This window comes from Falco cherrug, chromosome 14 (genome assembly GCF_023634085.1).
Source record: "Falco cherrug isolate bFalChe1 chromosome 14, bFalChe1.pri, whole genome shotgun sequence".
NCBI classification, from domain to species: domain Eukaryota; kingdom Metazoa; phylum Chordata; class Aves; order Falconiformes; family Falconidae; genus Falco; species Falco cherrug.
The window spans coordinates 3,702,403-3,729,346 of NC_073710.1; the positions used below are offsets into that span (position 1 = coordinate 3,702,403).

The 26,944-nt window shown below is 42.9% G+C and overlaps 2 protein-coding genes across 22 annotated transcripts in view; both read left to right on the forward strand.

The window, feature by feature from the left end:
* Positions 1-26,944, forward strand: part of LOC102055336 (dipeptidase 2) — a 41,608-nt gene that overhangs the window by 13,960 nt on the left and 704 nt on the right. For 11 of the 14 annotated variants that reach the window (XM_027813228.2, XM_055726312.1, XM_027813222.2 and 8 more), the window contains 8 exons: positions 160-247; positions 886-961; positions 7,963-8,098; positions 9,691-10,968; positions 12,151-13,786; positions 17,781-17,854; positions 19,298-19,388; positions 25,020-26,323. In XM_027813228.2, the coding sequence (XP_027669029.1) occupies positions 160-247; positions 886-961; positions 7,963-8,098; positions 9,691-9,885 (495 nt within the window). In that variant the 3' untranslated portion in view covers positions 9,886-10,968; positions 12,151-13,786; positions 17,781-17,854; positions 19,298-19,388; positions 25,020-26,323. The remainder of the gene's footprint in view (positions 1-159; positions 248-885; positions 962-7,962; positions 8,099-9,690; positions 10,969-12,150; positions 13,787-17,780; positions 17,855-19,297; positions 19,389-25,019; positions 26,324-26,944) is intronic. The other 3 variants (XM_055726305.1, XM_055726307.1, XM_055726308.1) reach the window with 3 other exon arrangements.
* SLC12A4 (solute carrier family 12 member 4) overlaps positions 19,309-26,944 on the forward strand; it is a 52,660-nt gene continuing 45,024 nt past the window's right edge. For 2 of the 8 annotated variants that reach the window (XR_008735054.1, XM_055726293.1), the window contains exon 1: positions 21,279-22,061. Coding sequence is in view for 3 of the 8 variants with exons in the window: in XM_055726293.1 (XP_055582268.1) it covers positions 21,788-22,061 (274 nt within the window). In the remaining 5 variants the exon portion in view is untranslated. The other 6 variants (XM_014284499.3, XM_055726297.1, XM_055726295.1 and 3 more) reach the window with 6 other exon arrangements.

Below are 26,944 nucleotides of genomic sequence, written 5' to 3' on the forward strand. Positions count from 1 at the left end.
AGGACAGAAAGGCAACGCCTTGTGTTGCCATCTGAGCTTTGACTTAAAGTGTTGTTATGCTCACTGATGGACGGACGTAGAAAGATCTATATGACATGTCTGTGAGGTCTGCAGGACACATGAGCGTCCACTCATCACCTGTCTCTTCATATCTTTCAGAAAAAGAACAAGGGAATTATCATGGTGACTTTCAATGCAGATATACTGGCCTGTGGCAGAAAAGTTGTTAATGTTTCTACCGTTGCAGGTTTGAAGTTAATATACTGTAGTTTCTGTGGGTAGCTTCTACAAATTTCCTGGTGTCTGCGTCATTTTTAAGACTGCATAAATTATACTGCTTGTTTATTCCTTTCTAGCTCTAGGCATTTTTGGAGCTAATATTCCTTAAACAATAACAAGAGGTACAAGGTGTGTAGCTGGAGGACATGATGTTCCCAAATGGAGCCAAGAGCCATTAACCCCAAAGTAGTTATTACTTTCTGGAAAAAACCTTAAACCTTTGTAATTTAAAGTGGAAAACATAGGTATAGGTAATGAAAAGTTTATTGTTATATGTAGGCTACTTGTTGGGAATTAATGTGCTGTGATGATCATGTCTTTTTCCTCATTTGCAGCTCATCAGTGTAGCTGTTATTTTGAAGACTGCTGCCTGATATGCTTAATAACAGATAATATCTAGTTAAGCAGCAGTAACTATCCAGAATATGTCAACTGCATTATTAAATTTTAACCTGTATTATCAGGATGTCTTTTGACTTTTCTATAAAGGATTTTATTAAGAATCCATGGTTAAGGAGAAGAGTTGCCTAGTGCTAATATGTCTGAACTGTATGATTTCTTCTTGCTGGGTGCTTAGATATTGTTTTCTTTGATATTATCTTTCAGATCATTTTGACCACATAAAGAAAATTGCAGGTTCAGAATCGATAGGAATTGGTGGTGACTATGATGGAGTGGAACGGTTAGTAGAATTGTACATATGCTGGCATCTGCTCCTTAAATTATGAAAGCTTGATTCTGTTTGGGGAAAAAAAGAAAGCAGACCAAAAATTGTAGGAAGTTGTCTTGTGATGAGTATTAAAACAAGTTCTGTGAAAGAGGGGTACAATGATTCATTTCTGGAACTGTGTGAAGCAGTGCTACAAATGTAGAAACAGATCCTAATGCCTCTGCAGTTGTGTGTCTAGGCAGTGTTTTGCACATAGAAAAACAGTGATAGAGGTGCTTTCCTCCAGAAGCCAAAGCTGAATGACAAAAAAGCTGCCTCAGACTTTAGGTGGTAAACAGGTTAGGCCAGGGAGATGCTGCAAAATTCTTTTTATCTTTCTGTTGAATCTTCATCTCTTTTTGGCACATCAGCTTTTCAGTCAAATATTTATAGAGAGGTTCTACACCCCAGTGGGTTACTTCATTCTCTTTCTGAATAATTAACCAAGCTGACAACTCAGGGATTATGATCTTCCTGTCAGGAGTGTAGAATCACCCCTCTTTCCTACTCCCATCTAAGTCTTGTATCATTTTGTGATCTTCCTTAGAGTATTCTGGTGTTATTTCATGCACAGGTTTTTCTGTCTTACCTTCAGGGATCAATGGTGTTTTTGTTACCATCTGTTCTGCTGTCCATTTTGCCATTTGGTCCACAAAGTTATTTCCCATTTCCTGAAGAGTGTTACCTTTTTGATGGCTCCTACAGTGGATGACAGCCACCTCCTCTGGTTCATTCACCACTTCGAATAACTTCAGAATTTCAGTAGCATATTTTATTCCTTTCCCTTGGGCCAATAAGAGCCCTTGATCCTTCCAGATAGCTCCATGAGCACATACCACTCCAAAGGTGTACTTCAAGTCTGTCCATATGTTAATTCTTTTGCCCTTGGCCAACGTTAAGGCCCTTGTTAATGTTAGCAGTTCTGCCTTCTGGGCCGATGTTCTGGCAGGTTTTGATTACTTTCTGGTAGGTAGTTACCACATATCTAGCTTTTCGTTGTCCCTGCTGCATGTAACTGCTTCCATCAACATACCAGTCCTCAGCATCCTTGATAGGTTGGATCTTTTAGATCCAGACGACTGGAATATACCTCCTCTATTGTTTATAGACAGTCATGCTCTATGGGTCCAGCATCATTGTCACTAAGGAAAGAAGCTGAATTGACAAGGTTAGTAGTTGTGATGGTGACATCAGGTTTTACCAGAATGGCTTGGTATTTCAAAAAATGAGAGTGGGATAACCAATGGTTACCCTTTTGTTCTAAAACAGCAGTTACCACATGGGACACTAAGACAGTCATTCCTTGCCCCAGTGTAAACTTTTGTGTTTCCTGTACATTCAGGATTACTGCTGCTACTGCCTTCAGGCAGCCTGGCCATCCTTTAGCTACTTCATCCAACTGTTTGGAGAAGTATGCAACATTAATATGGCCCCATCTCTTGGGACAGAACTCCCAGAGCTACTCCTTGTTTTTCATAGGAGAACAAAAGAAACAACTTGGTTACATATGGGAGACCCAAAGTGGGGCGTCTTCATTAACTCCTGCTTCAATTGCTGAAAAGCTTTTCTGGATTCTTTAGTCCATTCTAACCAAGTTGGGTTTCCTTTTAATATCTGGTATAATGACTTAATCAATAGTCCACAATTATATATCCAAAAAGAGCACCACCCAGTCATACCCAAAAAGGTTCGTAGCTCCTTTACTGTGGTGAGCTCAGACGTTTGACAAATAACTTCTTTCTGTTCTGTCCCCAGTTCTTGTCCTCCAGATACCTCATATCCCAGAAAAGTTACACAAGTTTGCATTATTTGAACCTTTTGCTGGGATAGTTGGTATCCACTTAATCCCAGGAAATTAAGTAGGTTACCGTCCATCAGCAACAATTTTCTTTAATAGGGGTAGCGATTAAGAGATCATCCACATATTTTAATGTAGTCCCATTTTCAGAGGGAGGACTTCAGTCTTCTAATTCTTTGGCTAATTGATTTCCAAAAATAGTTGGGCTGTTTTTAAAACCTTGGGGTAACAATGTCCAGGTTAACTTGGTCTTTTTCCCCAAATCTGGGTTTTCCCATTCAAAAGCAAATAGCTTTTGAGTGCTCTCGGCCAACGGGAGACAGAAGAAGGCATCTTTGAGATCCAACACCGAAAACCATTTCCACCCAGGTTTTAATTTTGTTAATACGGATTGGCCAGCACTGGGTGTAAATCTTCCACAATTTGATTTATTGTTCTCAAATCCTGCACCAGTCTATACCCTTTCCCATCGGGTTTCTTGATGGGCAGGACTGGTGTATTATATTCTGATTCACATTCTTTTAATAACCCATTCAGTATAAAATTATCAATTATTTATCTTACTCCTCATCTGTCTTCCAATTTCAAGGGGTATTGTTTTACTCTTGCTGGAGTTGCACCAGGTTTGAGTCTCACCTCAATGGGTTTTGCTCGTTTGGACCTTCCTGGTACCTTAGAGGCCCAGACCTCTGGAAATACCTGATCCATCACTTGAGTGGTGATTTCTATTTGTTTTACATCAGTTATTAAGGCTAAACTCATTATTTTGGCAAATCTTTTTTCTTTTACTTTAGATTTCATTTGTTCGTTATAAAACTTTATTTCAACATCTAATTGCCCCAACAAATCTCAGCCCAATAGTGATTTTGGGGAGTTAGACAAACAAAAATTAATGTACTCCCACTTGCAACCATTACATATATTGTAATGGTTTTGGAAAATGAGCCTTTTTGACCTAACCAGTTGCTCCCACAATATTGGCAGCGTTATTTCCCTCAGGTTCCAACCCTTGATTCAACACAGAATATGAAGCACTGGTATTAACTAAAAATTCCGCTTCCTTATTCTGTGCCCCTAGCTTTATTTTAACCAGTGGATCTGCTAGGGTAGATTCCCCAGGTTCCCATCATTCAGTATCAGCTTTGGCTATGAGCCTTAATTTTCCTGATTTACCCAATTTTGGACAGTCTCTTTTCCAATGGACCAGTTCCTTACAGTAGGCACATTGTCCAGAGGCCCACTTGGGAAGGACCAAATTTTACTGATTGTTTCTTTTCACAGGTGGGTCATTCCCTTGCTGCATTACTGCAGCTATTGTATGCCCCATCTTTTTACGTTCTATCTCATCCTGGTTCCAAAATACCCTCCAGGCCTCCTCAAGCAGCCTTTCTCAATTCCTGACATCCAGTTATTTTGTTTACTGAAGTTTCTTTTGGATATCAGGGGTAGACTGCCTCAAAAATAGTGATATTAATTGCTGTTTCCCCCCATCAGATGAGGGAACCATAGTAGTGTATTTTCTCATTGATGTCCTAAGTCACGCTGAAAACTCAGCGGGTGTTTCCTCCGGCTTTTGTTTTACCTCATATAGGGTTGCATAATTTACTGATTTAGGAACTGTATTAGCCAATCTAGATTGTTCCCATTCTTGGTATTTCTTTAGAAGTTTATACACTGTGCTAAGTTTGAGTCCCAGTTTGGATTGACTAAGGGCAAATGCACATCCACCCTGCCTTTTAGGGTGTCAGCATCTGAGTCATCCCGGTATCCTTTTACTGCCTCTTTCCATGAATCTAACTTGGACATAGTAAATGGGACTTGGATTGTGACAGTTCCCATGGGACCCATAGCCTCATGAAGAGGAGTTTGAAGAGCTGGTCTTGTTTTATTACGGATATGGCTTGTGATTGGGGAATAATCACCCCCTCTTCCTTGGGTATCCCTAGATCCCCCATCACTCTCCTAATCTGAATCTTCATTCTTCTCTTCTGAAAAGGGGAATACAAGATTCTTTAGCATCCCTTCATCCTCCTCCCTCTTCCTTTCTACATTCCTAATACACCTTTGTCCAATGCTGCAAGTTGAGCAACATCTCTTGAGTCATTTCACTTCCTTAATTTTTTTTGCCTTCTGTTTTTCCAAAGCTAAAACCAGGGAAGCCTGCAGGGCTAGATTAAATCTGCAATTTCTCTGCCATTCTGGTTTCATAAGGTAAAGAACATATCAGCATACATTATTTCATACCATTTGCCTTCTCTTCTTAAAAACAACATTAGTTGTAACAAAGTATTATATTCTATAGTTCCATTAAGTGGCCACTTCTCTCTGTCATCTAGTTTATACAGTGGCCAACATTAGTTACAGTACTTAGGAAGATCTGCTTTTCTTTCAGTGCCCCCTGGGGACCCACCTATTTCCTTCCAGTGCCTCAAGATACACCCAAGGGGGCTTTTCTTAAGGATGCTGCCACTCAGTTGATTCCCCATTGTTCAAATAGGTCCCATACAGATGACCACGGTGATTTCCAGTTCCCATCTACTAGTTGTCCCTCTGCCTATCCAGTTGTCCGATAGTCCCCTTAGTTCCCCCAACTTAGACTGATGAGTTCTTTTCCACTGTCTATCCCAATGGCAGGTATGACAACACTCACACTGCCACACACCCCAGTCTTGCGAGTCATGAAAAATTATTCCTATCCCATCCCGGTCCCCTGGCCACCTTCTGCGAATCCCCTCCTTCCTAACTCAGAACACCGAGGACATGCTGCTTACAGTGACCACAGTCTTGACAAAGAGAGACCCCTGCTGTTCCTTCCAATAAGTGCACTCAACCGTTGGCCTAAACAAGACATTCACCTATTATTCACAATTTTCTCGAATTATGCCATTTGTCTCCATCGTGATGGGCAACAGCAGGACAACGGAACCATGGATCAGAACTCTGCAGTCGCTTCGCAGTTTCACCGCATCTCAGTCCTTACACTCCAGAGCTAGCTCAGCCATGCACTACATTCAAATACAATACATAAACCCCTTATTTAAACAAACCAGCATCAAAAGGGTGATTATTCTGCAAGCTATCACCACGTATGCTTCTATTTCCATTTTTTCCCAGGGCAGTTTCTCCTGTAGTAAAGACAGACGAACCCCACTGTTAATAAAAACAGACATGCAATCAGGGCTAGTACTCATGCAAAGTCATAAACACAGGTAGAATGATTACACTGGTACAACAATAGTTTTAAATTTGCCTTAAGGGGGCTTACCGTGCTCCAAATATTCCCTAGAACCAATTATTAAACAGTCTGGGCATCCCCAACACTTTAGAACCAAATTGGGAGTCTCATAAAATACACAAATTCCTAATACCAGAACAAAGAATACCTTCTGCTGAATGGTCTGTCATCCACTCCTGCAGTGATCCAGTTGAAGTGGGGGGTCCCTCCGGGAAATCCTGGGGGTACCACAGCCAAGCAGAGACGGTCCCACCTGGGTTGCCAAATTGATACCAGAGATCAGAGTTTTGAGACCCCTTGCTTTCTAGCACTCCTTGTTGAGGTGGGAGGTTAGGTGTGGCTGGGCCAGGATTCCAAGATAAAACTCAGTAACAAGAGTCATTATTGAGCAGGTATTCTTTATTTGTGGCACCGGGTGCGTAGGGGGCTGCTGCTTCTAGTGTGTACTCCCCAGCTCTGGTTCTCACTATTTTTATGCTACAATCTAATACACATGCATAACATTCCCTGGAAAAGGAATACATATTCAAACTATTTCCTCAAAATGTTTTACATATTTTTCCATCTCCTCGCACATGTGTGCTGCCACCTTGAGGGTCTTCTTGGAGGGTCTTCTTATGAAGGCTCAAAGTCTTTGTCAACATAAACTTTCAGCTTGGGGTCTCTTGCACATGCGCAGTTCATTTCTACTGACTTAAAAACTTCTTATCCTATTGTTCTGAAAAAACCATCCTGTTTGCTAGTTAAAGAAAAACTGTATTTTCCTTTGCAGTGCTTGTTTACTGTTGTCAGAGGTTATTTATGACATCCCCTTATCTAAACTCCCAGACCACAAGTATGTAGCAACTAAGTATTTCCCTACATTCTACATACATAAGCACATTGTACAAAGGTTAGTGAACCTCTGCCCACTCACCAAAGTTGGCCAATTTCTTATTCTTTTAACCTTACATATTAATCAGAGTTAGTTAATCATAGCTCTGAAACTATAATCTCTGAAATAAATACAGAGTTTGCAACAAAAGGACACATTTTACTGTATGCATTTTGAAAAAGACCATAATTTGCATTGGTGGTGGGGTTGCTAAGTTCCCAAGTCCTGGAAGAAAGTAATGGCATACATTCCCTGAGATACACATATCACCACACCTCCACAGAAAAGAAAATTAACAGAAAATATTAGTTATCTCAAAACAAAGTCAGAGCCTCATGGAAATACAATTTAAAGCAGCTGTTTAATGCAGGTTTTGCAGCTTCTTCTAATTCCTTTTTATTCTGGTAAGAATTAGCACAAGACATAGGTCAGTTTTGCTTATTGTGATTTCTTCAGCAAAGAGTTCTGAATAGCTTTCTTTTCACTGCCTAAACTGCTGAATTCAAAACAGTATTAATATTCTAATTGTATTTTCTTTGGAAAAATGACTTTGTAAATGACAGCACACAAAATTGCTTGCAACTCCTTAGCGCATCCTGTGTTTGCAGGTTCCCTTTTGTTCTGTTACACAAGTGGATTGCACCAACTCCATCTGTCATGCAGCTGTTTCCTCTTACTCTAAAGGCCAGATATAAAAAGCAGATTAATGCATGCATGAGTTTGTTGGTGGGGTTTTCTTTCCTTTCCTCTCCCCTCTCCCCTCTCCCCTTCTTTTCTTCCTACATGATGTTGTTCTGCCTATACATAAGTACACCTTCATTCCAGAATACACAGTTGTGTTCTGCTTATGGGATCCTCTGTACAGAAGAAGCCTTTCACTGTATCCCAGTTCTGCTTGTTTATGTCAGTTGAATTCTTAATTATTTTTTTTAAATTCTCAGAGGAAGAATTGGGTCCAAAGTGAGCTCACTCCAAAACTGAATATGTGCAAAATACTAATTAAAAATCTTTTTCTACATTTTTCCAGTGATGTGTGTTTAATATTCTTGTCTGACTCCTGTCAACAGTTTCCCTGAGGGTTTGGAAGATGTTTCTAAATACCCTTCTTTGATTGAGGAACTTCTTAGAAGAGGATGGAGTGAAACTGAACTGAAAGGGGTCTTAAGGGAGAACTTTCTCCGTGTCTTCAGGGAAGTGGAAAATGTAAGACTAAAAACCTAACTGAAATCTTGACTCTTACTAAGAGGGAGAGAGGATTTGTTGGTGGGGTTTTTTTCCCTGTTTCGTTTTTTGTTTTGGGTTTTTTTTGGGTTTTTTTTTTCTCTCAATGAGAGAGCTATGAGGGAATGTAAGCACTTAATGCAATAATTCCAAATGCTGGGAAAGAAACCAAGATGGCAAGAGAGAGTTAGCAGGATAAAGGAAAGTGAGAGAGAGCAGACAAAGCTCTTTGGAACTTTTTCTCTGTGGTAATCTGATAAGTACACATCACTGACTTCTAAATAGAATCACTTCATGGTTTGGAGAAACTGTGAACGTACCAGTGTCACAGTCTGGCTGTGTTCGCCGGTGCAGTAAGGAATGCTGACTCCTGCAAATCAATTTAATTCTTGTCATGGGATTGGGCTACTGTCCAAAAGGCTCCTGTCATGCCCAGATCACTAACAAGCCATAAACCTAACTACTAGATCATAAGGAGCTTTAAGTGTTACTGGTAGAAGCTAATCCAGAAGGATGAGAGAGGAGAGGAAGGAAAGAGACTGTATGAGAGTAAAGACCACCTAAACAGTAACTTTTTCAAAGCCTCTGTTGAAACTTGGAAACTGCTTGCCGCCTCCTGTTTTTATTTACAGGAATAATTAAGTAGATATTATACACAAAGCCTTATAGACAACATAGAATTAACAGATTTTTTTTCCATTTGCCTTTTTCGGGTATGTTAGAATGAACAGAAATCTGGGAATTTTGTACGGTTCCACTTAATCTGCCAAAATATCTAGCTAATGCTGAGTTGCACGTGGCAGGCTGACATTATCATTGAATCATAGGATGGTTTGGGTTGGAAGGGACCTCAAAGATCATCTAGTTCCAACCCCCTGCCACTAGACCAGGTTGCTCCAAGACCTGTCCAGCCTGGCCTTGAACATTTCCAGGGATGGGGCATCCACAGGTGCTCTGGCAACCCGTGCCTGTATCTCATCACCCTCACAGTAAAGAATTTCTTCCTGATATCTAATCTAGATCTACCCTTTTTTGGTTTATAACCATTACCCCTTGTCCTGTCACTACAGGCCCTACTAAAATGTCTGTCCCCATCTTTCTTATAAGCCCCCTTTAAGAACTGAAAGGCCACAATAAGGTTTCCCTGGAGCCTTATGAAGAGGTTGAAATTCATCACACGTAACTGATCCGTGAGATTTAGTCATTTTTTTCCTTCTAAATTAGAGACATTTGAAGGTCTGTCTTGAGGCTGTGAGTTGACTTTGGGGTACAAAGCTCATGAGTTGGTCTGCTTAAGGTTTTCCAGCTAACGCATCCATATGTGGAGGAAGCCAAGATAAAGAACAGCCAGACCTGTGACTCTTGCTTGTAATGTATCTGCAGTGAATTCTGGGAAGTGTTTAATAGGAATGCAAACATCGGGATAGTGTTGTTCATTTCCTCAAATTCAGATGTGGTTTTGCAATACAGTTTGAGTTGGTTCACTTGAAATAGCATTGAATTTGCTAGCTGCATAAAGTTTTGTGCTGTTGTGCCAGTCTGGCTTTCAGGGGCAACCTTTTGAATTTTTCTAGGTGCGGAACCTTAGTAAACTAATGGATGTAGGTGAAAGTGAAATCCTGCAAGAAGAAGTACAAAATTCCTGTCGCCTAGATCTACATAATTATCGGTTTCAGACAGCTAAGTCTTTTGGATTGCCTTCTGTGGCACAACCTTTTAGTCTGACACTTGTAATTGTATCATATTTAATACTGAATTATGAATCATAAGATCTATGGTGTCTAGAGAGAGCTATATAGAGCAATCTGCAATGCAACTGGTTACCTTTTTTGGGTTTTGTTAATGTAAAGCTATGCTGACTTTTTTGTGTATTTCTATAAATTCACCTGCATACTTGAAAGTTAATGTAGATTTTAAATGTTGTAGCAAAAACATTTGGAATTTGAAGTGATAAATTCTGTGTCATCTTGGCTAAACCAGGACCAATATTGTTAATGGAAAGTAATCACATCTAATGAATAAATTCTGTAATGCGTGACACATGGTTTTGGTACCCATACTGTGGCACTTGATATAAATACTGAATCCAGAATCAGCAGTTCCACACAAGAACTAGAGAATATGATTAAGACATGTGTGCTAAGATGTTTTCAGATATTACTTCTTGTAAAATCATACAGCTTTCATCATCAGTCAATGGCTTAATCAGACAAGACCACCCCCCTGGTACATGTAGAAGAGTGGTTTTTTGGTTTCGTTTTGTTTTTTTTTTTTTTTTCTTTTTTAAGATGACAAGATGGATGACACTGCTACTTCTATTTGGATTTCATCCCTACCACTAGCTTTAGGGATCCATCCTGCAGCACTAAACTCTTATTTTTGAACCCTGACCAGGACAGTGGGCAACTGGAGAGTTATTGAAGGGTGGAGGTAGGTGTTTTGCATTCAGGTACAGGTGAGCAGGCAATGTTTTAGATACTTTTCTGTAATTTGGGAACTTCTATTTGCTGCATGTTCATGAAGCTAGGAGCAAGAATAAGGTAGGACCAAGCAGGAATTCTGGCTAGTCAGAGTGTGAAATCTTGTTCTGATATTTTTATTGCAGTCTGAAGAGTATAAAATCAGTATTTAAATAAAATTTTTGTTAGAATGTTCCACAGCTTTGTGGAAATATTTCCATATTTTTTAAAAAATATCCTTGTCAATATGAGGTTTTATTATTTTATTTTTGTTCTAGCTGGCTAATATCAGACCATTGCCAAAGGATTCATAGACATGAGATTAAAAAGAAATCTTTTTATAATAAATCTTCTGCTGTTTCAGCCTTCAGAACACATTATCAAATACACAAGGTATGTGAGGTTAGAAGCTACTGTTATACAGAAAAGCATATATTGCGATAGGCCCATTCTTGGTAGGCTAATATGGCTTAAATCTTAATTTTTAGTCAAATATCGTGAGACTCCTGATGAAATTGTAAGACAGCAGCACTATATCTTCTGGGGTCATTTCCCAGTTCTTGCTGGTAAATGCCTTCTCATGATACTTGCCGTTAATTGTGATTTTTATCCCATGATATGTGCCTTTATTTACTGATATGACATCTACAGAATTTAGCCTTAGTATAAAATAAAAGTTCTGTAATTGTTTTAAGGACAGCATTTGTAAATGCAAAGTATTTAACAACTGAAAGACAAGACTAAGCATGAACAGAATGGAAACAGCAAGTCAGTTATTTTCTAGAGTCACCTGAGACTGTTCCTGGCTGTATTCCACGTATAAGTAGGGTTTCTGGAAGAAGACATGTTCTTTTATTGCTTCAAAATGAAGCTTCATTAATTCTTCTGATAAGGTGGTCTCCTTGATAAGTATATTCTGAATATACTACTGCCACTTACAGAATTCTTTACAAACCATGCCGAATAATCCAGTTGCATACAAGCCAAGTTTTAAAGAACATTTTCTCAATAAATCCTGGTTATGCATCTACAGTGGGGAATTACTGCACTGACTCGGAAGTCTTCCCTTCCCAAAAATGCTTGACTGCATCAGAACTTGTTTTACTGGTAAAATGATTTCAATAGGGCAAACACTTATTTCCCATCAGTACTTCTGCTAATAGCTTCACAAAGCATTGGAAAGCTGCCATCCATGGTCTCTTTCCACAGAATTAGTACTGTGATAGTAACTTCATTATATATTTGAGACATGCTTTGTTATTCCTTCCAGCCTTTTTCTTTCTACCGTGTCATCAAATTCCTCCCTGCTAACTTCTAATTTTTTCCCCATACTAAAGCATGGATTAAAAATGTATTCCTTTTCTTAAAGATATGAATAATACTTTTATATGACTGATTCCACCATACTATAGATATTTGTAGTTTATTTCATTGTTTTATCTACAGTGTATTGCACTTATTTGTTTGACTGCTTTGTGCCTTGTGGCAAAAAATATAAATGAAATTTAAATAAAATACTGTTTAAAATTGTGTATAGATGCTGGTGTAATCTCACAAAACAACGTGAATGTTTAGAACTCCAGGAAACGCTGAAACAACCGTGCAACTCTGCTGCAGAAGGAAAGCCAGGGTAACATGAGGGCTCTGAGTCTGTTCTTCACGGTGAAGGTAGCCTACCCCATGGCAGGCAGGAGAAAGTCAGGTATGTTTAACCCTAGAGCATCCTGGCTGTAGGCAGTCAGCCTCATCTTCTCTCAGATACCACCTAACCTGTAGAGAATTCCAAGCAAGTGCCTATGGAAAGAGAACGTGGATGACTCGGTCATTGCAGTGAGTCCATGATGACAGTGGTGACTGCAGCAAATCACTTGGTCAAGCTACTCAAGCCACAGTGGACAAGGCTTATGGGGAAGCAGACAGGTTGCCTGCACCAAGGTTGGGATAACCTCTACTTCACGGCATTGCTCACAGATGTGTGAAGATCTGGAAGTCCCTTTTTACATTGCTAGTTACAATGTAAATTCAGAATGCTTCAAATAAGCTGCTTGTGGGAAACTGACACCCGAGCACAAAATCGTCAAACAAGAAATGGTAACTTGTGCGTCGTGCAATGATTATGCATGTTGTTTCTAGCTTATCTAATAGATGCGGTTAGTTATTTTTCTTAAACAATCAAAATCACACCACCTGAAACATGGTAGAAAGGCATCTCTTTAGAGTTCCATTTCAAAAATACAATTGTGTAAGATACGGCTACCACTGCTGCCAGAAAAACTATAGTGTCCCTTCAGTCTGAGTGCTAGTGTCTCAGTCCTACTGACAGCAGCTTGCAGTAGTCGTCACGACACTGCATTTCTAACAGCTCAGGCATAAAATGATTGCACTCTGATTTCTGCCTCCCAATGGAGAGGATGATTCATCCTGAAATTGAATGCTTTTGCACTGCACCAATTAATAAAAGCAATTTGCATTGGTAATTTTGAAACACATGCTAGCTCAACTGACAGATTCGATTATGGCTAGTGGTATCCATGAAGTATCAGATATAACTGAGATATCAACTTTGTAATAAGCTTTGCTGGCTGCCAAAAGGAAGAATGCAAGTCATTATTTACCTCTTCTAAATAATGAGGTGTGCTAATGTGAATTCTGAAAATAGTTATTACTATTTCTGTAAATCTCAAAATCGATGTACTATCAAGTACTTCAGGCTGATTTTCTAAATAAGACCCAAACTTCAAGGCATCTGTAACAATCCAAGGCCCATGCTTTCACATGTGTGATATGAACAGCCAAAAACTACAGATGGAATATTGATGCAGACTATTGATCTGATTCTAAAAGGCTGACGCCAGCACCATTCCCCCAGTACTGTCCTTTTCCAGACTAATGGGCTATAGCAGCCACAGAAAAAAACAACTTCAATTCTCAGTTGTCTCATCTGGGTAAGTGGGTGATGCTAGAAACTAAGCCTAACAAGTCTGTTGCCAGTTTAACATATACAGCTGATCTGTTCTGCAAAATCCGAGTAGTTCGGTTCACGTATCTTAACTTCTGATCAGTAGGTGACTTGTTTGGGCCATGGAAGGACTTTTGCATGTTTTACATTGGATACGGACTACTGAACTGTGCTGGTGCTTAACATCTGCACTCCTTCTTGCATATTATTGAGCTGCCTAAGCAACATGCCAGCATATTTCTATGTTTCAAGGTCAGTAAACATCACACGTTAAGTCTAATGACTCATATAAAAATTTATTAACTTCTGTCTGATCTTAAACATAAGGTTCAGTGGCCATCTACAGCACGGAACCAACTTGGAAAAGCTGGGTATTATTGCAGCTCCATCACTTTCTGGAGCAGGGTGCAGTGATGTAGCAGTTTAAGCCAGTGTCAACTTTGGCTGGTGCATTCCTGCCCTGTTTCTTTGCTGCATGTTGTCTCCCCTGTCCCTTGTGACACCACTCGTGTTTGTGTAACTATATGGTAAGCTGGTCCAAGGAGCTGATCTAGCTGAAAACTAGTTGGTTTCCTCCCTCAAGTGATGGGTTTCCTGCGGATCATGTCAGTGATTGGGTTAACCACGTTCAGCGTTAGTGGAGGGGAGGAGCGGCAGAGCAGAGCAGACTGCAGCAACTTGGATTTCTTCCATTTGCTATTGAAAGCAGCAGCTCCTCTGTTTGCTCTTCTTGGATTTATACATATGGAAATGATCAAATTGCTTCAAAATTTGAAAATGTAACATGTCTAAACTACAAAAAATATTAAATGATCAGAAGATTCTTGCCACTAACAGTGAATTTCATTTGCTATTAAAATTTGTTGGATTTAATTTGAAGACCCAGAGCAGTATGTCAGTGGATCTGCTGAACTGTTTTCAGGACAGACTGTGACGCTGAATAACCCCTTCTTGGATTCAGTGTTTCAAGAACATTTTTTTTCCTAATGTGGTCTTGATTTTTGTCTTGTTATTTTACCTACAAACCTTACATCTACATAAAACAACTTGAGATGGTGTGGTAGGTGTCTGGTGCTCCTATAATTTTCTTTTTTTATATCTTTTGGAAACCAGATAAATGGAAAAGCTTCTACTAACTTTCATATTTATTTATAAAGTTCATTATGTAATTTATGTCAGAGGAAAAACAACTGGTGGCAATGGGAAACATTTTTGGCCCATTTCTGTATTTCACAGATGTTCAGGATCTTTGGTGATTGATCTAGAACCTCTCAGTCATTTGGTCCGGTATTACCAGATGAGCCTGTTTTGAGCCTGTTTCACTTCCTGGCACTCAAACTGCAAATGTTGCAATTCTTTCCCCAATGTCTGTACTGTTTGAGAAATTATTACAACCTGTTAAGTCTTTTTTTGTTGTTGTTGTTGCAAAGCAAAAGCAACAAACAACCCCTCTTCCTAAAGCTGTGACCTCAGAGAGATACTAGACCTGGTTCAGCTGCTTCTGTCATGAGTCAACAAATAGTGGGGAAAAAACCCGCCTAAGTAAACAAAAGTTCAGCATTTAGCTAACATCGCAGAAATGCTTCTGCCTTCTTCTAGTCAAGGCTCTTAGCCCTAGTGATCAAAACTCAAATGAGAAGTCACTTAAATTTGCTCTGTTTCTGTTGCTTCTCCCCAAATTGTTTTGTCAACTTCACTAGGATGACTCTTTCCCACATATAATGGGTAAGTATTTTTCCCTGAAGCCCTTTCTCAGCACCTGGTCTCGCTGTTTTCACAAAGCATTTCTTTTGCCGGTTCTGCAATGAAAGAAAAGCACAGGAAACAAGAATTCAAGTTCCCCTGTGGGTTGTTGCTGAGAAACAAAGACTAAAATAGCTAAGATTAAAACTGAAGCTGATACAGGTTTTGTCAGACAAATCAAAACAAAGTCCCTTTAGACGGCAATACAAACATTCAAAAGAAAAACTTTAATACAGCTTTGAAGATTTCATTTGAATTAACTTTCCTGAGTGTCCTCCTGTAGCTAAACTCAACATCTAAAGAATCTTGTCTAGGCCCGTGCTCAGTTTCTTCTCTGAGCTCTTTATTAAAAATTAAACAGATGATGACAAATCTGTCCGTACTAAAAATGTAACTGCACTGAAAATTGATCCCCGGACAAAAGAAAAATACACAGCAAACCACTGAGTAGTGTTTTTCCAGCATCTTAATCCTACCCTGAAAAGTACTGCCATGTTTAACAAGTTTAGTGGAGAAAACCTGACTGAGTGGGGGAAAAAAATAATCTCAAAGATTTAATAACTTTTCAGTCTCTAAAGATGAGATTAAGGTATCGTGGCAGAAATGGCTATGCCACATATCAAATACAGTTATGAGTATAAATGGGGCAGAAGTTCCTTGAAGTGACTAAATTTTGAAGTGGCACCATAGTGTCCTCTTGTGGTCTTTTAATGTCTAAGCTGTGATGTGTTTTCTGTGAGAACAGCAGCAAAATTTTCAGCTGCAGTTAGTGTAGGAGCTCCTGTATACAGGTGTAATGTGACCTTCCCTTGCCTTATTTTTCTCCTGGAAATGGTGTGTGGAGGATTGCACATTGCATCTCCCATAAGCTCTTACTGCTCTGTCCCCAGTTCTTTACATGTGGGTATACGCGTTGTGGTCCTCTCCAAAGGACCTCTTTCAGTAGCTGCTTAGCTTTGCCACGAATGAAATAGATCCTGATCTTTGTTAGTGAGAAACCTTTGCTGCAAGGTTGCTGGTTTCTGGCCTGCTTTGTCCACACAGCTGGTGTGATCCTTGGATGAGGAGCAGCAGGAATGTGCTGAAAACGGAAGTTCGCTATGGTGAAATGCTGGTCATGAACTTGCAAAATTTCTGCCAAGCCTCGTGTTGAGGGAGGCTGTACCTTGGCAGTGGCAATTTTTGTTTTGTTATTTTTTCTGATGGTCAGCACTGGGGTGTTTGTCACCCAGGTTCTACTCTGGCAGAAAAAATCTTTCAAAACAATAGTTATGGATCTACTGCAGTGCATATCCCAGCCTTCCTCTTTACACAGTTTTAAATATCTGTATTTACATTTTGATATTGGTTCAAAACTTGCAAGTATGTAATTCTTTCAGGTGTCAGGGCTTTGTGCCTAAATGTGTGGGAGATAACTGAGCAGGGTTTCAGTTTCCCAGAGAATTTTTTACTATGTTAGATCGATGCTATAGAATCTGCAAGTCTATAAATCTGCAAACCTTTCCACTAACCAACAATCCTGTTTCTGTTCTACCTGGATTATTTTTTTTTTCTGGGCCACTACCCTGCTACTAAGTTGATAATCCAGGATATCTCAGAAATACTTTTCATATCGTATGGTTTAGAAATTTCCCATGGTTTCCACGCATAATCCATAGATTCATAGATTCACAATTCATAGATTGTCCCATTGACAAAGAAGAGAGAAGCATTATACTGGCCTGTATTGAGAGAGATGCAATTTGGTTATTATCTAAAAGATCAGAATGCAGGTATTCCACTCAAGAAGTTTTACATATTTTGGATAAACACAATTATGGATGTTAAGTCTCAGGCTTCTCTAGAGCACTGTACATATACCTCTAGGCAAGCCACATATTCTGCCTGGGGACATAAACATTACAGTCAGCAATGACACAGTAATTGGGCAGGTTACTCCACCAATGAGGCATTTCAAAGCTTCATGCACAGAATTAGTTTTTTTTGTAATGTAATTAAAAGCACTCCAAACAATGTTAGGGGCAAAACAATTTTACAGATGAAGGTAAAAAAAAAACAAACAAAAAACCCCCAAAATAATCTGAATTGTAATTTTATGACATACTTATTTCTAAGGATGACACTTCTTGCTTGGCCTTGATTTTCCTAGTTAGAAAAAAAAAATTATTTTCTTTAAAATTAGGCATCTCCCCACAAAGAAGGGAAGATAAGAAAAGCTGTCCTCAAACACAGTTTCAGATGCTGGCTCCTTCTATCCTTAAGCAAATGACAAAGCACTTTCATTGAGAAGGAGTTGAAATAATGTTACTTTTTGTTGTTTGCTTGAAGTTAACGTTATATATTGCGAGTCCATAGGCTAACAATAATCCACAGCTCATTTGCAGGGGCCTCCCAATGCGTGTACCACCTCCCTTTGCGAAGGCTGCGGCAGGCTGTTCCCTCCACTATATCTTTAAAAGCACTCCATGATACTAATATTAATTCTATGTTTACTTTCTCCTAGGATGACTGTATGCACACCACACGAGAACCTGTGAATTGCTGTCTGTCAGGGAAAGCCTGAAACACCTTGCACAAGTAAGTCAAATCTGTTTCTGTAACAGCCAATGCAGCGTGCAGTCAGGCTGTAAAAGCCAAGCTGCTTTTTTTTTAATATTTGAGTGGTGTCACCTGTAAAAAGAAGTGTTCAAGGCAAACTTGACCTTGCTTGCCTGCCCTGCAGATTTAAGTTAATTTAAACTCTTCAGCAGTTTACCAAATTACCCTTCTAGAAGACTCAGAGTTTCTCATAGAACCTTTTCCTTCTGGCATAGTTGTTTACTCTGGAAGCGTACTGACCCTTCAGCTGGAAGCTTATACCTACTTAAGGCAGTTCACAAATACACAGTGGCTTACTAGTTAAGAACTGAACTGGGTCTTTGCTTATATGATTTCTAGGTAATAAACGATTTAGAAAGCAGTTCCTGATCGTGTATCAGAGGGGAGACCATGGATTTGCTGATTGTTAGGTTGCTGATTTCACTGATGCTCTTAACATATATTAGAGTACCAAGAATTTAGGCCTTTTCTTATCTAATAAGCCTTGATTTTCTAAGCTGGTCTCAGTGTTTTTCGCAGTGAAACCACAAGACTTTCTTAGCAGTTCAGTTTTTCTCTGTTGGGGGTGGGCTGTCTGGTGTATAGACAGGAGGGGGAAAAAAAAGCAATTAGTATTATTTTCTCTGCTCTTTCACTGACCAGTCTGTACCCTAATGAAACCATAATCCTGAATTCCATTTAGATCTGTAGAAAACAGGTATTTTTTGTATAAATTTGTAGAAAAAGGTAATTTTTGTAGAAATTTGTAGAAAAAGGACATCCCCATTACTTAATGAGAGGTAGTGGTGTTGTCTCAGGTAAATGCTGTAGTATTATAGATCATCTGGTTTCGTTGCAGCCTCATATTCGTATCAGGCAGCTTTTAAACTTACCATGGCCACTCATACCTTCAGATGTAACAAATCAGTATTCGTACTCAGGGGTAAAACAAACAAACAAAAAAGTCAGTCACCCAGGCTGAAATTTCAGTTCTCTTACAAACCAGATGCTAAACAACAAAGTTCATATGGGTAGATAACGTCTTATCTGTAAATATGGGTTTTCTCCAAGTCTGTAAAGAACCAGTCTTCAGACAAAAGAAATATTTTTGCTTCAATAAACCTGAATTGTTTCCTAGGGCTAAATTCTCTCCTAAGACACTTGGATATAGTTTCCATTCCAGAGAGAGGAGTTGCTGGTATACATGCATGAGCTTGATTTTTTTTTTCCCCTCATGCCATACAATTTCAGTGCCATTGTTTTGTGGTGGCATAGATGCATTTTTTGGTGCCTAAAGACAGCTCCTTGCTTTTGAAAGCTGGTCTGGCAAGATGAGAAGGAAGTACCCGGTTTAATTCTTCATCCTGAATAAGCATGACTCCAAAAACATTAACTCTTGAGACTTATTTCAATTCCTTTTTCAATCTCCTTTTTCTTGGACAGGTTACTTAGACCAGAGTTTCACTCAAAAGCTTTATAAAGTGGAAAGCAGGAAAGAAGACAGAAGACTAAGCACGAACTAACTTGCTCAGTGGTGAGTTATCACCTTGCCCTTTTTCTATGTAAAATTCTTTGCCACCTGTTATTCAATCTTCCTGTTTTCCTGGTAGACTCTAGCTTATTAGGTCATACTTACTGTGAACACTAATGAAACATAACTCAGCAAAAGAGGGTTAAACAGAAAATGCTACTTTTTGGCCAACTGTTCCACTTTCCTCTGGGGAAAAAAATATTGAAGATATTAGACAGTGGACTAAGCGGTGCACTGGGATGTTTCCAGCCTGTCAGAACTCATGTCAGAACATTAACAGAAATGCTTTCTAGATTATCAAAATTGGCCTAATTTGCCCACAGAAATTGCTGGTAAAACTTTACAGACCTCATTGAGATTGTATTTCCAAATATGCTCATTTTAGGGTTACTGTGGGGAAAAAAAATAATCTCACCCTAGGTCTTCAAGATACCATGAGTTCTGAATGGAGGAAAACCTGGGTTTTTTTTATCTCCTCCAAAACTGATGCAGCTGTTACTGAAATGCACGTGGCCACATGAAGATTATTGTTGTTTTCCTTAACAGAGCAAAGATATAAAGTAAAATGTAGGTATATGAAAGCACAGGAGTCTTAGAAGCCTTTCCACCTGTCTGATCAATACTAACAGGTGTCATTGCTCTGGCTTTCCCCAGGGGTGGTCTACTAGCAAGTTTGTGTTAAGTGAACTGAGAGACCCATACGCCCTTATCAGCAGTCACACCACAGCATGGATCTTTCTTGTTTATTTCAAACCCCAGCTATTTAAAAGCAGACTTACTACTCAGTTCTTGTGAACGAACCATTCTCCCTCATTTGTCTCTCTTCTGCTCCTTACACAATTTCTTTCTTTCAGCGGCCTGGGGATTGCTTTGTCAAAAAGGTAGGCCAGATTGAGAAAGCTAGGGATAAGGTTCTTCTGAGCGTGGGAAATGTCTAGTCTTACCCTCCTCCTCTGCTCTAAGCCTCCCACCGACCCCTGTGCAATCTGAAGGCAAAACTTACATCAGTGCCGGACTGACCTGTCAACGTACACTGATTTCTTGATTAAGGGGTATTGCAGTCACTAATCTGCAAAACTAGTTTGAGCTGATAATTCCATAGTAAAACGCACACACCGCTCCCTAGAGCTTTTTTCAGACAGCTGCAGAACGCGTTAAAAGGGATCCTTTATTTTCAAGGCTAGCTTTCAAACAACACAGGCTATCAATTGCGTTATCAGCTATTAATTCATAATTAAACTCCCTGTGAAGGCTGCTGTGGACGAAACGCAGCCAAGATACCCATCGCTGGCGCCAGCTTTTTGAAACGCGAAGGCGAAATTGCATTTCGCTCCCCCCGGGCCAAGAGATGAAGCGGCTGGGCTGGTGGCCCCCGCCGCCACTCAGGCGCCCACCCCGCTGCAGGGAGGGGGGGGCGCCCCCCGCTGCCCCCGTTATGAAGGGGGGGGAGCACAACGGTGCGCGCCCGGCTGCCAGCCCGCTGGCGGAGCATCAGGGCCAGCGCGCCCGGCCCTGCCAGCCCGCTGCCTTAGCAACTGGCTGCTTTGCGTGTGGCTGGAGAGGAGATCCCCCCGGCTCCAGCCGGCGCTCCAGTTTCCCCGGTGCAGCGTTTTACCCCACGCTCCCCCTTTCCCTGGGGCTCGCCCCCTCGCCAGGGGAGCCCCCCGCTGCCGCTACCCGGGCGGGGAGCGGGGACCGCTGCGCGCCGGGACCGAGCGTGCAGCGCAGCACAGCGGCTGGCGGGGGGCGGCGCTGCCCTGCCGAGCGCCGCCCTTCCACGGTCCGAGGGGAGCCCCAAGATTTATTGTTGTTTTTTAATGGTGTCTCTGCTCCCTCAAAGCGCCGCAGGGCTCCCGGTTCCTCCGCCCGCGCCGCCCGGCCCCCGCCAGCGGAGCCACCGCCCCGCCCGGCCCCGGCGCCGTGGTCGTCCGCAGGCGCCCCCCCGGGCTGGGCGCGGCACCGCCCTCCCCGCGCCGCTGCTGCCCAGCAAATGGCGGCGGGGGCGTGTGTGGTGCGTGCTGGAGGCAGCCCGGGGCACGGCGGAGCGAAATTTCCGCCCCGAGGCGGCCCGGCAGCGCCGGCAAGGGAGGGCCGCGGGCGGAGGGCGCCGAGGGGGCCCGCCCCTCCCCGCCCCGCTCCCGGCGCGCCGCGGCTCCCGCCGCCCCCAGGCCCGGCGCCCGTCACGATGACTGCGGGAGGAAGGCTCCCCCTTCCCCGCGCCGCCTCGCCGCCTCCGGCCCCTCCTCCGCGCCCCCGCTGCTGAGCGCGGCCGCCCGGCGGAGCGACCCCCTCCCCCGCGCCCGGTCCTCGCTGCGGGGCCGCCCCGGCCTTGCCCGTCCGCCCGGCGGCTCGGGGGCGGCGGCCGCCGCTCCGCCTCGCCGCCCCGGCGGCTCGGAGGGGGAATGGGTGGAGTTGAGGAGCGCGGTTTCCTGAGAGGAAGTGACCGCACGGGGCAGGAATGCGCCGCCGGCTCCGCGCCGCGTCCCGCCTGCCTCGCTGCGGTGCCGCGGGGAGCCCTCGCCGCCCCGCCAGCCATGCCGCACTTCACCGTGGTACCGGTGGAGGACAAGCACCGCGCCGAGTACGACAGCGTAGAAGGGCTCAGCTGGGTGGACTACCGGGAGCCGGCCGCGGCGCCCGCCACCGGCGACTCCTACGACACCGTCAGCTCCGACGGTGAGCGGGGCATGGCCGGGGCGGGGGGGCGGCGGTGCCGGCCGCTCCCGGGGCGGGGGGCCGGGGGCGAGCCTGCCTTCCTCCGCTCCGCATCGCTACCGCACACAAAGGCGAGGGGCGGCGAGGGGCGGCGAGGGGCGCCGCGCCCGGAGGAGCAGCCCTCTCCCCCGCACCCTCCGCGGGCTCCTCCGGGGCGGGCGGCGGCCCCGCTCGTTGCCAGGGCCGGGACGCCGCCGTGGCGCGGCCCGCGGGGGAGCTCGGCCCGGCGGAGGAGCGTCGCCGCCGGCCGTCAGCCAGCCCGGGCCGGGCGGCGGGTGGGCTCGGGGTGCGGTGGCTGGGGTGGCCCCGCCGGGCCGGGACCCGCCCCGGGGATGCCCCTCCACTTGTTGGTAGCCGTAGCCCGGGGCCGGCTGTTATCGCGGCTCCCGCAGGCTGCAGTCATCAGAGGCGATAAGAGCCCGCGGAGATACGCTCAAACGTCTCCAGCGCTCCTCAGCCCGCACGGACGGGTGACAGAATTCGGTTGAATGAGCCGAATCCCAGGTGACTGCTTTTCTTGCTTATGTCATTCCCAACGCGCCTGCCCAGCCGGGGCTCGCTGCCTCTCGCCGGCCCCGGCGCACCGCAGCGTGCTGGGCTGGCTGTGGCTCGCACAGCTGCCCCGGCTCGGCGGAGCTGCTTTGTGTGCGCCGCTAATACATTCCGCTTACAGAAGAGGAGCACGTAAGTAGGAGGGGATTTTGGGTGGTGAGAAGTACGTCCTTTCATTAGGCAGCTCGTATGGTGCTCAGCCTGTCTTGGTGTGCGGCTGTGACTTTTAGGTATAAATCAGTTTAAATACGGCAAGTCTTTTTACGGTAAAACTGAAGGCTGCTTACATCTGGAGAGTAGAGCAGTTCTGGTAAAAAGGCTGGTTTAGCTCTTTGTGGGATCTGTTTCTTTTTTCTGCCTTGGTTATTACGTTTAGCCCTGTAACCTCTTCAGGAAGATCTTCCCACGGGCTCAGCTGGTGGATTTGACTTACCCTCTGTGAATCATGTGTGACTTTAGGCAACAAAAGAAAAATCAGTAAACACCTGACCTGTTCTTCCTTGCCTGTGCAGTCAAACTTTTCAAGAGTGCGAATGTTATTCAGCACACAGTAATCCCTGAAGGGAGCCTGCGCTGCTCAGGCCTGTGCTTAAGGAAGCGAGCAGGCTTATTTTGCTGAGTGATGTTCGACTGTCATGAGATCAAGGTCCAATTCCTGCCTTGTCACCTTGTTCAGTTCTCTGCGAATCTGTGCCTCTGTCTCCAATATGCGCCATTCTTTTTCTTTCTCTTTTTTTCCCTTTCTTTCTTTGCATCGTTTTCAAACAAATTTTAAATTTCATACACCAAGTAGCTTACGTAGGCCTAATGTCCATTGTGTCGGTTCTTTTCTAGCGTGGGCATTTTGGAATGAGGAAAGGTGGGTGCTTTTCCCATCTTGTGTGTTGTCACAGACAAGGTGAGCTCTAGCCCTAAAGGCTGTGCAGGGCTTTGACTTCATTTTGTCAAAAAAGGTCTGTTTTATTCTTGGGTTACTGAACATGCAGTTCCTGCATATGAAAGTAACAGGTGTTTTTCACCCATCTCAGCAGGTTGAGGCGGAGACCTGGTGGAGTACTTTCTCCACTAGCTAGCCTTGGCCATGGCTTGGTAAGTGTGACTTTGTGGAAGCCACTGCTGTGGCGGATAAGGGAAGGTCAGTTCAAACCGCCTGTCATTTGGATATCAGACTGTCTGTAGGATGTTTGCAAACAACACGCTGCAAGATACTTGGCTCCCTGTCTCACAGTCTTATCAGCAGCCAGCAAGCCGTGATCTCTTAAGTGCTGCTATTCCGACTGCAGCATGGAACCACGCTGCTGGAAGTTAGCTGAGTCTCTTTATTTTAAACAAACTGATAAATATCTAGTAACATCTCTATTAATATATGGTAGTTAGTTCTGTTTCAGTTTGAACTGTAGCTGCCTTCTATTTTTTAATTTACTTTCACAGTAATTAAGCGTTGTTTCATATCCTCAGGGTGTATGTATAAAGATATGTTGTCTTGCCTACTTGTACTGACAAGCATGTTCTTCTTCCCTGCAGCCTTTTCTGTCTCTTCCTAGGTTTCTTGGGTTCGTGGCTCTGTAGAGGGGAATCTGAACTCCCTTGTGTTATTCCTTTGGGTTTCGGTGCTTCGTTCTACATCCTGTGCAGAGTACCGCAGCCTCTTGTACTGGGGGAGCATTGATAACGTGACATAGTGGGGGGGTCGAAGCTCCTGTTGACCACAGAAGTATCTCACAGCTGTTTAGCACTGGCTGGAGCAGCGCTGTGGACCAGAGGGAGGAGAGTGACCCTCCAGAGCCTTCTGGAGCCGCTGGTTGTGGGGTTCGTGGAGGGATTTGTTGGTGTTGGTGATGCCCCTGGTTCCAGCCAAGGTAAACTGTGACTTGAGTATGCAATTCCAGAGTTTTAGGTTGTGGCCCTAGCACAGGGCATGTGGTTTGTATGGCGGTGCGTGAATGCACACAGAGCTGCCTGAGCAATGCCAATTGTCCAGTCTTTCTGTGCGATCAAGTAGCGCCACTGCAGTCGGGACGAGTTGTTAGTTGTGATTGTTCTGATGAATCTTCTCCACGCAAGGTTTTGTTTTATCAGCTTGCTATTCAGAACCTTATTTAAAGACTTCTTTGGATTGATCAGAGATAGGTTAGTCATATGGCCCTTCGTGACGGTCTGTCATGGTAATGTAACTGTTCATAGCGGGTGTGTAACAGCGTGTGAAGCAGTTACTTTATTGTTCAGTACTCCTTGCGCAATCTCTTAGGCTGTTGCTTATGATTCTGACCGATCCTGGTTTCACTCTGCCCTTTTTGCTCCAACCTTTATTTGTCATAGCCTTGGTTTTGAATGTTTTTTTTTTTTTCTGAATTTTGCTTTCTTTAGGACATCAAATGATACGGTGTTACCTAAACGCTACAGACGTGGAGCCATTCTGCAATAGAATTTCTTGTCAACCATTTCCATAAGAAGACATTAGTCAGTGTGCAATAATTTAGCCTTCCCAGACAGCTCCAGTGCTTACTTGTGAATAAAATCAGCCTTTTTTTTCTTTTTCTAAGCATGTTCCACCAACTACCACTGCTTGTAATAGATTTTGACATCTTCCATTTAGCAAAAGGAGTACAAAGAATTATTCTGTGATCCTATGATAAACATGTGAGCCCTGCTTTATGGATCGGCAGGGATGAGAAATGTGAGTTTGGCATCCCTTCAGTCTTTGAAATAATGCCAGCACATTAAGTTGGGTACAGAGGGTAGGAAGAGGGACAGTGGGGCCTGAATAGTGTTTAAAAAAACCAAATAAGCTTTGCTTTAATAGGAATCTCAGCTCCACAGTGATTGTGCACCCTGTTAACCCAAGCGCAGCCATGTCATGTGTCCTGTGGGAAGTTATTTATTTTCCCGTGACTTTTGTTTGTGGAAATGAGACACTAATCAGCTTGGTGTCACTAACCAGCTTTGGTCAGCTGCCACCCTTGGGTTTTGCCAATGAATTGCTCTGCTTATGTTCCAGTTATACATGGCTTCCTTTCAGCCCAGAGTTTTCTAAGTAAACTTGAGACCTTTTCCTCACGCTTACAGTCTACATCAGTATGTACAGTGCCCTTGTGCAGCAACAGGTTGTGCTGGTCATTTGCAGTAAGCTGTTTTCGAGAAGATGGGTGAAGAAAGTTCTGGTGTGATAGCAGTGTGCTTATACCTTAGGTTTCTTCCCATTTCACTGCTTTTTAATATGTGGCAACTTACTAGTAAAGGTTTTAAGCCTTTTGCAAGACTTGAAATAAAGCTCACATAAAATATGTCTGAAGATACTTTCAGTGGGGATGCACAAACCATTCAAAAATTCCTTTTCAAAGGGCTTAATTTGTATATGTAGGTGTTTTGGCAAAGTCCAGAGATAGATAAAATTAGTGATGTGATGAATCAGGTACTACATCTAAATAGTAGTGACAGAAAAATATGTGCAAACACATTTTAGGTTATCTTAAATTCAAGAACTTCTGCTAGCAGCCATGTGGGTAAATGGCAGTTACAGTGGTCATAGGAGGATATTTTTGCGGAACCTCTGTAGCACGTGCATCTTCAGCAGCTTTAATACTGCCTTAAGATTGCAGAAAGAAGTCACGGAGGAGGGAGCCTGGGGAGAAGTTGAAACAGCAGCTCTGATTTGTTTGGGAGGAAAGAAGGTAACCCGAGAATAGAAATGTGCAGATGTCAGTGAACTGGCTTTTCGTTGATTTGTTTACTATTGTCTTGCTGAAAATGGTTTGGAGACTGTACCTTCTTCAGTTTGGTTGCATTTTGATGAGGAAGGAGGGAGTTTTGTGTTCTGCTAAGCTTGGCATCTGTTTACCCTCTCTGTTAAGTTTAATGGGTGAATTTGAGATATTAAAGGTGTCCTGTCAGTGCTAAATATGTCAATATTCATCCCAGTCCTATAAGGGATACTTGTAGGATACACAGCAATTTTTTTATCATTTCAGATGCAGATCCTGAAAGGGGTCTTAGCAGTAGCATCATCAGTGTGAAGTCCTGTATCGTTTTTTCTTTTTTTTGTTAGTGCAGTCAGCAGCTAGCACAGCACTGAGAGCGGTGCTGAACTCTGCACTACTTTTCTCAGCAATACAGGTGCATAGATAAGTGGGCTCTTGCTTTCAGATAAGGAAAGATAAGAGTGGGGTATGTGAAAAATGAGAGTGGAGAAGTGTTCTGTGAGACAGTTGGCTGTTTATAACACTTGCGTGGGTGAAGCAGGTGGTATATACTTTCTTTATAGCTTGTAAGCAAAGGAATTTCTCAGAGAAGCT